A 12,361-nucleotide genomic window follows, 5' to 3' on the forward strand; every position below is an offset into this window, starting at 1 on the left:
ACTCCCTTGGTGCTCTGGACTAAACGCTTTTTGTTCTGTAGACAGTTTTCTCTGCCCAAATTCTTCTGGAAAACAGGCCGAAAGAACCTGTGGCATTTCCCAGACACGTCACCAGAATCCTGCAGTGTGCACAGCTAAATGAACACATAAATCGATCCTCCCCCCAAACATTATGACCTTTGAGTCACATAATTGCTTTTCATTAATCAAATTGGAGTTTTAAAGCAACACTTAATTAATTCTATAATTGGCGCAGATTATACCTTTAATGACTTCCACTGTAGCACAAAAACCAGTGATCACTGAATTTGATTTTGAAACTACGGACGCTGAGTTTCCTCTTTCACCCAGAAGTTTCAGATCTTGTTCAAAGTTGGGTGTGGTTTCGTGGGGGGGGAGTGGGGGAGGCCGAGAGGAGACCCGAGGGGAGAGTGGGAAGAAACTTGGCAAGAAAAAACCCGTGTTTGGGCGGCTATCCAGGGTCTGCATATGTTTCTTGCTAAGAAGTCCGCACATTGGAGCAAAATCAGGCTTTGGCGAGTTCTTAAGAACTCCGAGGCGCTGTAGTCTCCCCTACCAGAGAACTACACACAAGAATGCGGCGGCCCGCCTCGAAGTTGGGTAAAACTTGGAAAACCAGTGCGCGCGGGGCCCGGGGAGACCTGAGTCAATCCCGTCTAACGGTTCCCGCAAACCGCTAGGAGCCCTCAACCTAGGCAGGCAGAGAGCACAGTGACTCACTGCCAGTGACTCAACGACCCCACCCCACTCCCTGGGGTCGCCGCCTCGAAGCTCACGCGGTCCAAAGCCGGACCAAGCCCGTCACGTCCCTGAACAGGAACCCTAAGGCGAAAGGGTAAAAAGAGATGCGGGCCAGAGCGATCCCTTTCCAAGCCCAACACGCGAGGCGGCACCGGGGCCCGAGCCCTGCGTCCTGGGCTGTGCGCCCCCCACCTCGCGCTCCAATCTCAGGCGCTCTTTGTTTCTGTTACCACGCCTTCCAATCTGCTGGATCCCTTACTCCCCCTCTTCCTACTCCTTTGCCGGTGCGTCTCCGCACCCACCCGCTCCCCGACCGCTCTTGTAGCCACCCGCCCCTCCCAATTGCGCGCCTCCTCCCACGCCTCTTTGGCGAGGTGCCCGGGACCCCTTTGATCCAGTCTTGGGTGCGTTCCCCCACCAACGTGCGACCCCGCCTTTTTCAGCACCCAGGGGTGAGCAGAGCTCAGGCCATCATCAGGAAAGCCCCCAAAAGTCCCTGCCCAGCCAAGAAGTAACGGGACCATGCTCAGTCGCGAGAGCCGAGGAGCAGGGAGGAGGAAGACTCCAAAGTGCCCACGCCCCAACCCCCTCCCACCCTTCCCGCTACTCGCCGGGTCCCCATTGGCTGGCGAACTCCGGATGGAGGTGGGAGGGGACCCTTTACCATCAACGTTATAAAAACTGCGCCCTCGGCGGGGTCCCGTCCTCTGCCACTCTCGCTCCAGGGTCTCCGCGCCAGAGACGCAGCAGCGTTCCCACCGCCCACACCCACCGCGCCCTTGCTCGCCTCTGCCCGGAGCCAGTCCGCGCCGCCACAGCCACCCAGCCCATTGCCACCCTCCGCAGCCATGTCCACCAGGTCCATGTCCTCGTCCTCCTACCGCAGGATGTTCGGCGGCCCCGGCACCGCCAGCCGGCCGAGCTCCAGCCGGAGCTACGTGACCTCGTCCACCCGCAGCTACAGTCTGGGCAGCGCTCTGCGCCCCAGCACCAGCCGCAGCGTCTACGCCTCGGCCCCCGGCGGTATGTACGCTACGCGCTCCTCGGCGGTCCGCCTGCGGAGCGGTGTCCCGGGCTTGCGGCTGCTGCAGGACTCGGTGGACTTCTCGCTGGCCGACGCCATCAACACCGAGTTCAAGAACACCCGCACGAACGAGAAGGTGGAGTTGCAGGAGCTGAATGACCGCTTCGCCAACTACATCGACAAGGTGCGCTTCCTGGAGCAACAGAACAAGATCCTGCTGGCCGAGCTCGAGCAGCTCAAGGGCCAGGGCAAGTCGCGACTGGGGGACCTCTACGAGGAGGAGATGCGGGAGCTGCGCCGGCAGGTGGACCAGCTCACCAACGACAAGGCCCGCGTCGAGGTGGAGCGCGACAACCTGGCCGAGGACGTTATGCGGCTCCGGGAGAAGTAAGGCGACGCCCACGCGGGGCCGCGGGAGGGAGGGAGAGGGGTTCGCGCCCCCCCCCAAGAGGAGCTGCCACGCCCTTGGGGATGTAACCGGGGCGGCGGCAGCGGGGGGTGGGGGGGGGAGGGGGGATAGCAGCGAAGCGGGGATGTGGCTGCGATGGCTCAGCCCGGCCCGGAACCCAGACTTTGCAGTTCCCCTCTACACCCACTCATTGCTTAAGAACGCCCGTTTCAGGTTGCATTTTTTTTTGAAAGTGCCAGTTGTTAGTTGAAGGCCCTTGCAAACGATGAGCGCAGTTCGTTCAAACTCTTAGAAAGTTTCCTGGCCCCTTCTGGCGGACTGCCAGCCCTGAGGCGGGGGTGGGGGGGGGTAGAAACTGTGCCGGAAGCTAGACAAAGGGGTTGCAGAGGCTTCTCGGGGACGGGGTGACGGCGTTCGCCTTGCAGGTAGGTCCCTGCGACCACCGTGATTGCTTTTCTACTCTGCGACCCAAGTCCCGCTAAAACTTGTCGAGGGTGACAGTTCCGAAAGCTGCAGTCGCTGGGTGCCCGCGGAGGTGGCGCAGCAACTATTGTCTCGCTGCACAGCGACTTGGTGGTTGGGTGTGGCCGCCCCGCCCCTGGCGGTTTCCCAGTTCCCCTCTGGTTAATGTGCAACTGTTTCAGATTGCAGGAGGAGATGCTTCAGAGAGAGGATGCCGAGGGAACCCTGCAGTCTTTCAGACAGGTTTGTAGATCCTCTTCCCATTCGCAGCCACTGGACCCCACCCAACCAACCCAAGCCACGCGCAATTCTAAAAGTTACCCCAAGTCTAAGAGTGCAAAACTTCACGTCTGTGCGCAAAGCCCCCTAGTGGCAAAAAGACCCCAGATTGGAGCTTCCTCGATAAAATCCCTAGGATGATTGTTCTTAAGGACAGAGTCTTTAACTTTTTACTTTGTTTCCAGATTTTTTCCAAAGAAATATTTTTTCCGTTTATTTCTTGCAACACATTGATAATCTGATTTACAACAGTTACAGTTTGAGTGAGATTGCTGTTTGTGAAGTCAAGTTGGCTAACTTTTTACAAAGCCACAAAAAGCGCAATTCTGCCCTGTAGTTAAAAATGTAAAACGTGTTGGAGGATAAGAAAGTTAGCTTAACTGGAACGAAGCCAGCAAGGTTTTCTCCTTTGCAAATTCTATTGTGGCATTAAAATTAGATGGAAGTATCGCTATGCACAACTATTTTGTGGTCTAATAAGTGTGAAAAGGAGCCATCTGTCCTCTGGCTGAAAGGTATTAATGGTTTCTCTGGGCTTCACTATGGAATGTAGATACAGACTCTGGCTAGTGTGATGGCTCTGGACAGAAATAATAGGAGTCTTTGTGTTCCCAGAGAAGCTTTGCAACAGGCTACATTCTTATTGAATATGTAATGATGTAAGCACAATTCTAATTGGACACAAGTATTTGCTAACATCCGTTATCTAATATCTGGCCCAGACTTGTGAAGTATGTGATGTGAAAAGTTCTTAAAGCTACAATCATGCCTCACATTTGGAAAGGTCTTAATACTTTTTAACTTCTCTCCATAAATAAAGAATAACCCCAAGGCTGAAAAATGGAATTTTAATTAAAGGGGTTTTTTGTGTTGTTTTTTTGTTTGTTTTTGCTCCAAAGTTAGATGGATTTAAAGGATTTTTTTAAACTTAAAGTTGGAATTCAAAAGCAGGAAGAGTTCCCAGCATAGCTGAATAACAATTTGAAGCAGAAATACATTTGCCAAAATAATTTAAACACAGCAATGTGTGGTCATTTTAGTCATTGGGCATTTATGATCATCATATTTGTAATGTTTTTCAGGGTAGTGAGTTAACATAAAACAGTATTAGTATAAAAGATCTGTTTAGGGATTAAGTAACATTCCTCATATTCTCTTCAATGAAGTAGAATGTCACATTATACTTTTTAAAATAGAGGCTAGCAAGTTATTTCTTACATCTTTTTTTTAGGGCTTACTAACAAGCAAAAATGAATTTTTCCAAAGCCTCATTATTTTTAAATCATCACCCATTCCTCAGTTACATTCCCATAAAGGTAGAAGAAGTATCAACATTTTAAGACGATAAGGCTATAAAACTATACTCCAAAGATAACCGCTTACAAGATCAGAGGTATAAAAATCCTTATGATATTCCCTTGAGGGGAAATAAAATCTGAGTTGTAACACAGTGGGAACTCAGAAGGAGAGCCAAAGTAGCAAGAATTCTACATATACAGTAGTTTCATTATATGCAAAAGTTTTGATCAGTCATTCTGAAACTAAGTAACTGAATTGACACAGTGCTAAGTGAAAAGGATGGACACACCCTGTAGAATGAGGCAGGGGTTTCAGAAAGGAAAAAAATTCACCAGCGAAAGCAAAGAAAATACAGTTCAGAGTTACATTTCTTTTCATGATTTGCTTGATCTGCATCTTTGCCAGTGTCCATCCTGAATTGGAGTATTAATCTAGCTTTGTAACTTGAATGCCAGATGACTCCATATTTGCTTTGGATCGTAAGGATCCAATTCAGGAGATTTGAGCAGAGGGGGTTGGAAATAGAGCTTTGGTACACACATTTGAAGTGCAAATTTCTGTTCTACATGTACTCATGCATTTATGAAGTTGTGACATCTGGTCAACTCCTAGCATTGCATTATTCCATGACATTTCAAAAAAAATTTTTTTAATGCTGTGGCATTGATTTTCCAAATTAAAAAAAAAAAAAAAAAAAAAAAAAAACTTCACTGGTATAATGTGGATTCAGTAGTAATTTACCGAGTACAGTTTACCATGGTGGGATACATTTATTTATTTTTAAATTGTCTGTTAGTCACCTTGAGTACACCACAGTGGGTCACAATTCAAATTTTTTAATGAAGAGAAGAAAACATAGTATATTAAGCACTGGGTAATTTACAAACTTACTCGAAAGTCATAAAATTTGTCAACACCCTTTTTATACTAAATACAATGAGCTCAGATGGTTAATTTGAAATGACTAAATAAGCCATAGACTTTAGCATCTTCAATGTCTTGTCTTTTCTCTTTTCAAAATAGGATGTTGACAATGCTTCTTTGGCACGTCTTGACCTTGAGCGTAAAGTGGAATCCTTGCAAGAAGAAATTGTCTTTTTGAAGAAACTGCATGAGGAGGTAAGCGGAGTCCCTTTTCATGAATGAACATGGGTGAAGCTACTCCCATACTTGGGATGGCTGACCTTCTGTCTGTTCTTTCTTGAGGAAATCGGGGAGCTGCAGGCTCAGATTCAGGAACAGCATGTCCAAATTGATGTGGATGTTTCCAAGCCTGACCTCACGGCTGCCCTGCGCGACGTACGTCAGCAATACGAAAGCGTGGCTGCCAAGAATCTTCAGGAGGCTGAAGAATGGTACAAGTCCAAGGTATGAAACAAGCTAATGTGGCTAGACCAAAAGAAAAGCACTTTGTTCTGCAAACGCTCTACCTGTCTGTGATTCCTAAATACCCTTTAGCTACCGTCAGAAAGGTGGCTTTAACTTCAAGTTTTGTTTGTTGCTATAGCCTCCTCACCACGGCACTCCTCAGCCTCCATAATAGCCTTATTTGTTTGCGATCTTTACGCTTTCTCATTTGTCCAGGTAAGGTAGAATCTCAGACAGAATCGAGTCGTTTGGGTGATCTACATTTCTGATTTCTTTCTGACAGTTTGCTGACCTGTCCGAGGCTGCTAACCGGAACAATGATGCCCTGCGCCAGGCAAAGCAGGAGTCAAATGAGTACCGGAGACAGGTGCAGTCCCTCACCTGCGAAGTGGACGCTCTTAAAGGAACCGTGAGTATCACACTGCAGTAAAAGAGGGACAGTAACCCACTTAGATCTGTTCCATTGACCAAACTCCTGGTGACGTCTGAACAAAAGTTCAGTTGAAGACAAATGTCTATCAAAAGAAAATGACTTGTCGAGACAGATCCAGACCTTGAGATCTGAAGGTTTTCGCTTACATAGGTTATTGCTTCCACTAGGAAAGGACGTGGTACTTGTATTCTCCAGCTGAAGTTGGAGTGTTCACCACTGGCCACTTATGGAAATGGTTGCAAATGTTCTGTAAAGGGTTCTGGGCACAGCTGGGTTTTTCTGGCAATGAACATTGGAAGGCTTTCTCACCTGCTGCAGAACGAGTCTCTGGAACGCCAGATGCGGGAAATGGAAGAGAACTTTGCTGTTGAAGCTGCTAACTACCAAGACACTATCGGCCGCCTGCAGGACGAGATTCAGAACATGAAGGAAGAAATGGCTCGTCACCTTCGTGAATACCAGGACCTGCTGAATGTCAAGATGGCTCTGGACATCGAGATCGCCACCTACAGGAAGCTGCTGGAAGGCGAGGAGAGCAGGTATGGAACAAGGATTTGAGTGGGTGAATTAACAGCTGTCATTAGCTAGGTAGTATGCCACTCGCTATACATAACATTATTTTATTCATCTTTAGCACATCTCTTCAAGGGAACTGCTTACCACTTTTTATAAATAAGGAGGAGCCTTAAGTTCAGAGAGATTGAGTAACTTGCCCTAGTTGGTTAATCAATAGCAGAACTGGGATTTGAGCCTGTGATTCTCGGTGAAAGCCAAGGATAATCCTCCCACCCTAGGAGGCCTCCAGCTCATGCGCCTGTTGGGAGGATGCTTGGAGGAAAATATTTAAATGTACTAATAATGAGATCACTCGGGGAAACGCTTTTGAAGCAAATCCCTCACTTATGAATTACGAGAGTAAATTTTCTTATTTGATGAAAACAAGAAGTATATACATTGGTTCCTTGTTGTCCGAGTTGCTTTCCAAAAATTTTACTTCTTCTTTATCTTTTTTTTAGGATTTCTCTGCCTCTGCCAAACTTTTCTTCCCTGAACCTGAGGGGTAAGCATTTGGTTGCTCTTTATGAAAAATTTCAGCAGCTTGTAAACCATTCTGTTTAGAAAGCACTCATTTTTAAATGATACTTGAAAAATGCCGTATAAGAGAAAATTCTATAAAACACCCATAATTTGCAAACCCAAGTAGTGTCTTACCTTCTATGCAAACTCCATTTTACTTTCTCCTGATGGAGTATACACGGCACTAGTCCATCTCATCCTGATGCAACAGTGATGTTAGATCCCGAGTTTTAAAATAGGTAATAGTCTTTAGAATTATTTTGGGAGTAGTGCTTTAAACTGTAAACAAAAATTGTGAACAAAAATCAGAATTATTTGGCCAAAATAGTTACTTGTCTTTTCAAAATTTCATTCTTATGCATTTGGGGCCTTTGTTTTCTTTATTCAGAAACCAACCTGGTGGATTCACTCCCTCTCGTTGACACCCACTCAAAAAGGACACTTCTGATTAAGACCGTTGAAACTAGAGATGGACAGGTTAGTATCGTTAAATCCAAACTGGAGTAATCTCAGACAGGCATTGATATCCTTTTAAATCAATAAGTCTAGCTCAGATACAGCCAGCTAGTTTGGGAGGTTTCAGTTTCAGTCGTGCCTGCTAGAAAGAGAATAGGTCTCTTCTTTCAGCACTGCTGGCAGCCAACTAAGTATTTGGCTCCTAGATGGGAAGGTGAGATAGCAGTCTTCCTTCAGTCCAACATTAGTGGTTTTTCTATGATCCTTAATTTAAAATGGGAGTACAGCTTCCTTCAGTTACTTCCTAGGTTAGCTTTATGAACCGTTTCATTAGACTACCTCAGTAATCAGGAGTGTTTTCATCCTTAGACACATGGCCTTCCCTATTGACCATCACCTAAACATTCCTAGGCCCTGTTACATAGTACAAGGACCACATGATCAAGTAGTTTCTCGTTACCTCTCTATGCTGGGAAAGAAATGGCCGAAATTTATTGTAGTCTTCATGGAATCATCCCTTGCACACATACTTAAAATGTACTTGATGTACATTGTAATGTCTTAGTTGCTTTTAAACTTTTGCGTAGAATTATTATAACATCCTTCTTCATAAACACAGTTTTATTTTTTAAAAAAGTTTTCTTTTCTTGACGTCATAATATTCCATTGGATACTTATTTTGCTTATAGGTGAAGTTCATTTTACATATTATCTGTCCCCCCACCTGTAACCCTGGTCATGCAGAACCAAAATAACCCTCTGACTTTCCCAATAAATTACATATAATTTGTAGGTTTTTTCTTTATCATGCTTAATGGGGGAATTTAATCTTTAGCATGTTGTAGTATGTTTGATTTGAATATTTTTTTAACAGGTTATCAATGAAACATCTCAGCATCATGATGATCTGGAATGAAAATTGCACACACTCAATTCAGCAATGTATTACCAGCAAGAAGAAAAAAAGAAATCCGTATCTTAAAGAAACAGCTTTCAAGTGCCTTTCTGCAGTTTTTCAGGAGCGCAAGATAGATTTGGAATAGGAATAAGCTCTAGTTCTTAAGAACCAACACTCCTAAACTAAAAGATTTAGAAAAAAGTTTACAACATAATCTAGTTTACAAAGAAGCCTTGTGCTAGAATACTTTTTAAAAAGTATTTTTGAATACCTTTAAAACTGCTTTTTTCCAACCAGTATCTGACCAATTTGTTTCTGCTTCAATAAATCTGTGGAAAACTCTGTTGATGTCTTACTTATTTGATAATATCTATATACTTCTCTAAATTTTATGAAGCTATATGTTCTAGGTAAATATTTTTTTTTTGGTCTTTTTGGTTAATTGGCCACAGAAATCAAGTTTAGGTTAACTTATAAATTAAACTTATTTGTCCTTGAGGTATGGTTCTTAATTTGATCATTTTAGGTAGACTTCAGTTCTTTTCAATTTTCAGGGTTTTTTTTAAATTTACAAGTAAATGGTATAAAGTAATGTGCAAAAATGATGATAGGTCTTTTCATAAAATTAGTTAAGGTGGGTCCACAACCATGTGTAACTTAAGTTCTTACAAATAGACTTCCTAAAATTTAAAACTGACTAAAATGAAAACTTTTCCATCTGACTTATTTCACTTAGCATGCTAAGTGATGGAAACAGTCAAGAACCATATGATTTCACTCGTGGGATCTACAACAAAGCAATAAAAGAACAGGCAAGACAAAAACTCATAGAAACAACAGTATGGTGGTTACCAGAGGGAAAAGGTGGGGTGGCGGGAGGTTGAAGAAGGTAGAGGGGGTCAAATATATGGTGACAGATGGAGATTTGACTGGGTGGTGAACACACAATGCAATATACAGAAGATGTAGTATAGAATGGTACACTTGAAACCTGTATCATTTTATTAACCAGTGTCACCCCAATAAATTTCATTTTAAAAAATCAAAACTTGTTTTTTTAGTATATGCAGCACATGAGTAGCACCAACTCCACTATGAGAGTTAAAGCTTGGGACAATGGCCTATACCTTCCATGAGTAAATTGCAGAGAAAGGCGACACATTCTTCACGTTTCAACATGAAACCTGCCAGCTTTTCTGTGTGTACACCTATCTACGTGACATCTGAGTCTACCTATAGCTTTATGTTTGGGAGATGATGTTAGACACAAAGGAAGATCCTTACCTTTTCATCTGGGAGTCACGTGGTGAAATGATACTTATTGTACGTCTAATGAGCTTTTAAAACCTGGAGCAACGAGTGACGTGCTGTCATGAAACGCTTCCAATTGCCCAGGTCCCAGGAAGACAGTTACAGTGTAGATAAATAGAAGATGGAGGGTCTTACCAGGGGGCAACGAAGTTGGGATGGGCAGTTGTGTGTTCTGGAGGGAAATGCCTTTGGGTGACGCCTGGACTTCTCAAAGTCCCAGTTTCCTATATGACTATTATCTCCTCCTTCAGGAATGATGTAGTCGGCATTTGTTATCATTTTTGGGTGTTCGTATCTCCTCTCCAGAGTTGCTGAGGGGAGTAGAGAGAGAATTCATGCAAAGCCCTGCTCAGTGCAAACACGGTGCTAAAGTAACTTTAATGTTAGCTGTGATTTTCCTCCTTTTTGTTAACTGTAGGCCCTGTAGGAGTAAAGAAAGGATTGGCTGGGGATGGTGGCCTAGCGAGGGTGGCTTTTCATCCTAGCTTCCTTAGGGTTATGCTTGCTTACTAGTAGTGCCCCCTTTCAGTCTTGCGAGTGTACTGGTTTGGACAATAGATAATATCTGGTCATCCTACCCTTAGGATAGTCTTACAGGAAAAGATATTCTTTCTGAGATTCCTTGGGTGTGCCTGCCCCATCACCCCTCCTACTCCCATTTCTGAACAACGGACATGTTAAATGGGATAATCAGCACTACGAGAGCAAACATCCGAGTCTTCAGGGCCTTAGGACACTTTTTCTCTTAGATTTTTGGTTTTGTTTTCTTCATCTATTTTCAGCACTTTCCCCTCAGCCTCCTGATCCCATTTCCCCTGTCTTCTCTTTCATTTCTACCTACCTTTGGTTTACTATAGGATCATCCAGGAGAGACACCAGTCCCGTATTGGTTTTCTTCAAGAACATGACCCTTTATTATTTAAAAAAAATAATAAAAAATCAAAGCTACAGTTGTTTGCTGGGGAAAAGGAACTAGGATGACAAGTTCTGCCTGTATATTTTGAGACTAATGGGGGACCCCACCCTTAAAAATCCCTTACAGCTCTTTCTAAAACCACATCCCTGAAATGGAAAAGATGAGCTGGCCTCCCTTATCTGTGACTGTCAGAAATTAGCCCTTAATGAAAAGCCTCACAGGGGACTGCCTCATAGGAATTCAAATCTATTTAAGTCTTTTTTATTTTTATCTTTAATTATACTGTTAGCAGTTTCCTTATCTTCCACTTTGAAAAACTCATAAAAAGAAACGATGTTCTCACCACCTATGGTAAACAAAAGATTAATGCTTGGTTCTTTTATGTATAACATTAATCCAAGATCAAAGGAGATTAAAAAAAAAGTAGGGAATGGGAGAAGGAAATGATGACATAAAGTATAAGTCTGAAAAAAGTTACCTAGGGGACTGAAGTCCATGGAAATAACGTGAAAATTAAGTCCTGCTGAGTTTTCTCACCGTAGTGGTAGATGGAAGAGGTGGCTGGTGAATGAGACAAATGTCTGCGTTAGTTACAGCGTGCCTGATGATACGCTCCACCTTCCCATAACCAATCTCTGACAAAGGCACTAGGAAACTTCATCTCTTTTCTGAGTTTGTGAGACTCAGGGAGGAAGTATGTGTTCGGTAATCGGTGCAGGGTCGGGGAGGGAAAAGGGAGCTGGGAGGACACCAGCTTCTACTCTTGTTTTCCTGAAAACAAGGATAAAATAGACACTATGACCGCAAGAAAGCTCTGTCTCCAAACCTGGGAGACTTCAGCTAAATCAAAGGTCTATATTAAACCTCCTGGGCTGCCGTAACAAAATACCACAAACTGGGTGGCATAACAACAAAAATTTATTTTCTCACCGTTCTGGGGGCTAAAAGGCCAAGACCAAGGTGTTGGCAGGGATGGTTTCTTCTGAGGCCTCTCTCCTTAGCTAATCTCTTCTTATAAGGAAACTAGCTGCAGTCACACATAGCTTAACAATGGGGATTCAATTCCTTCTGAGAAGTGCGCCGTTCGGCGATTTCATCGTGGTGCGAACATCATAGACTGCACGTACACAAACCTAGATGGTTTAGCCTACCACACGTCTACCATCGTCTACCACACGTCTACAGCCTATTGGGCCTCAGCCACAAACCTGTAAAGCATGGTACTCTCCTGAATACTGTGGGCAGTTGGAACACGATGGTATTTGTGTATCTAAACATAGAAAAGTTACAGTAAAAATAGGCTGTAAAAATTTTAAAAACGGTACACTTGCTTAGGGTACTTACCATGAATGGAATTTGTAGGACTGGACGTTGCAGTGGGTGAGTCAGTGAGTGAGTGGAGAGTGAGTATGAAGGCCTGGGACGTGACTACATGGCTGTAGAGTTTATACACGCTGTCCCACATGCCCTCCCTCGGCTTCCTTCCAACAGGGTCAGACATAAACCATCAAAGCTGTCAGTGCTGCTCCATGAATAGTGATGTGGGCTGGACTGATTAGAAATATCTAGGAGAAACCGGCTGGGTAAGGCTTAGCTCACCATAATAGTGACTGTCAGGAGGGAGAGAAAGGTGGCCTGAGGATCAGTAGGAAAAATAAATCAGGGTG

General features: G+C 44.2%; 1 protein-coding gene across 1 annotated transcript; it reads left to right on the top strand.

Moving 5' to 3' along the window:
• The first annotated feature begins 1,473 nt into the window (after positions 1–1,473).
• On the top strand, positions 1,474–8,527 carry VIM (vimentin). Its single transcript, XM_033100780.1, has 9 exons — positions 1,474–2,173; positions 2,840–2,900; positions 5,259–5,354; positions 5,442–5,603; positions 5,887–6,012; positions 6,355–6,575; positions 7,053–7,096; positions 7,502–7,590; positions 8,444–8,527. The coding sequence occupies exons 1-9, from the start codon at positions 1,611–1,613 to the stop codon at positions 8,483–8,485; spliced, it is 1,404 nt and encodes a 467-aa protein (XP_032956671.1). The 5' UTR covers positions 1,474–1,610; the 3' UTR covers positions 8,486–8,527.
• Positions 8,528–12,361: the final 3,834 nt, after the last annotated feature.

The sequence above is a fragment of the Rhinolophus ferrumequinum genome, assembly GCF_004115265.2.
Source record: "Rhinolophus ferrumequinum isolate MPI-CBG mRhiFer1 chromosome 5 unlocalized genomic scaffold, mRhiFer1_v1.p scaffold_110_arrow_ctg1, whole genome shotgun sequence".
Lineage (NCBI taxonomy): Eukaryota > Metazoa > Chordata > Mammalia > Chiroptera > Rhinolophidae > Rhinolophus > Rhinolophus ferrumequinum.

What these genes read in the sequence shown, in the direction of transcription:
- VIM (XM_033100780.1), top strand. Translation starts at nt 1,611, where the DNA reads ATGTCCACCAGGTCCATGTCCTCGTCCTCCTACCGCAGGATGTTCGGC. An exon ending in GTTATGCGGCTCCGGGAGAA is followed by an intron (nt 2,174 to 2,839) that starts GTAAGGCGACGC and finishes CAACTGTTTCAG; the next exon opens with ATTGCAGGAGGAGATGCTTC. An exon ending in TTCTTCCCTGAACCTGAGGG is followed by an intron (nt 7,097 to 7,501) that starts GTAAGCATTTGG and finishes TTCTTTATTCAG; the next exon opens with AAACCAACCTGGTGGATTCA.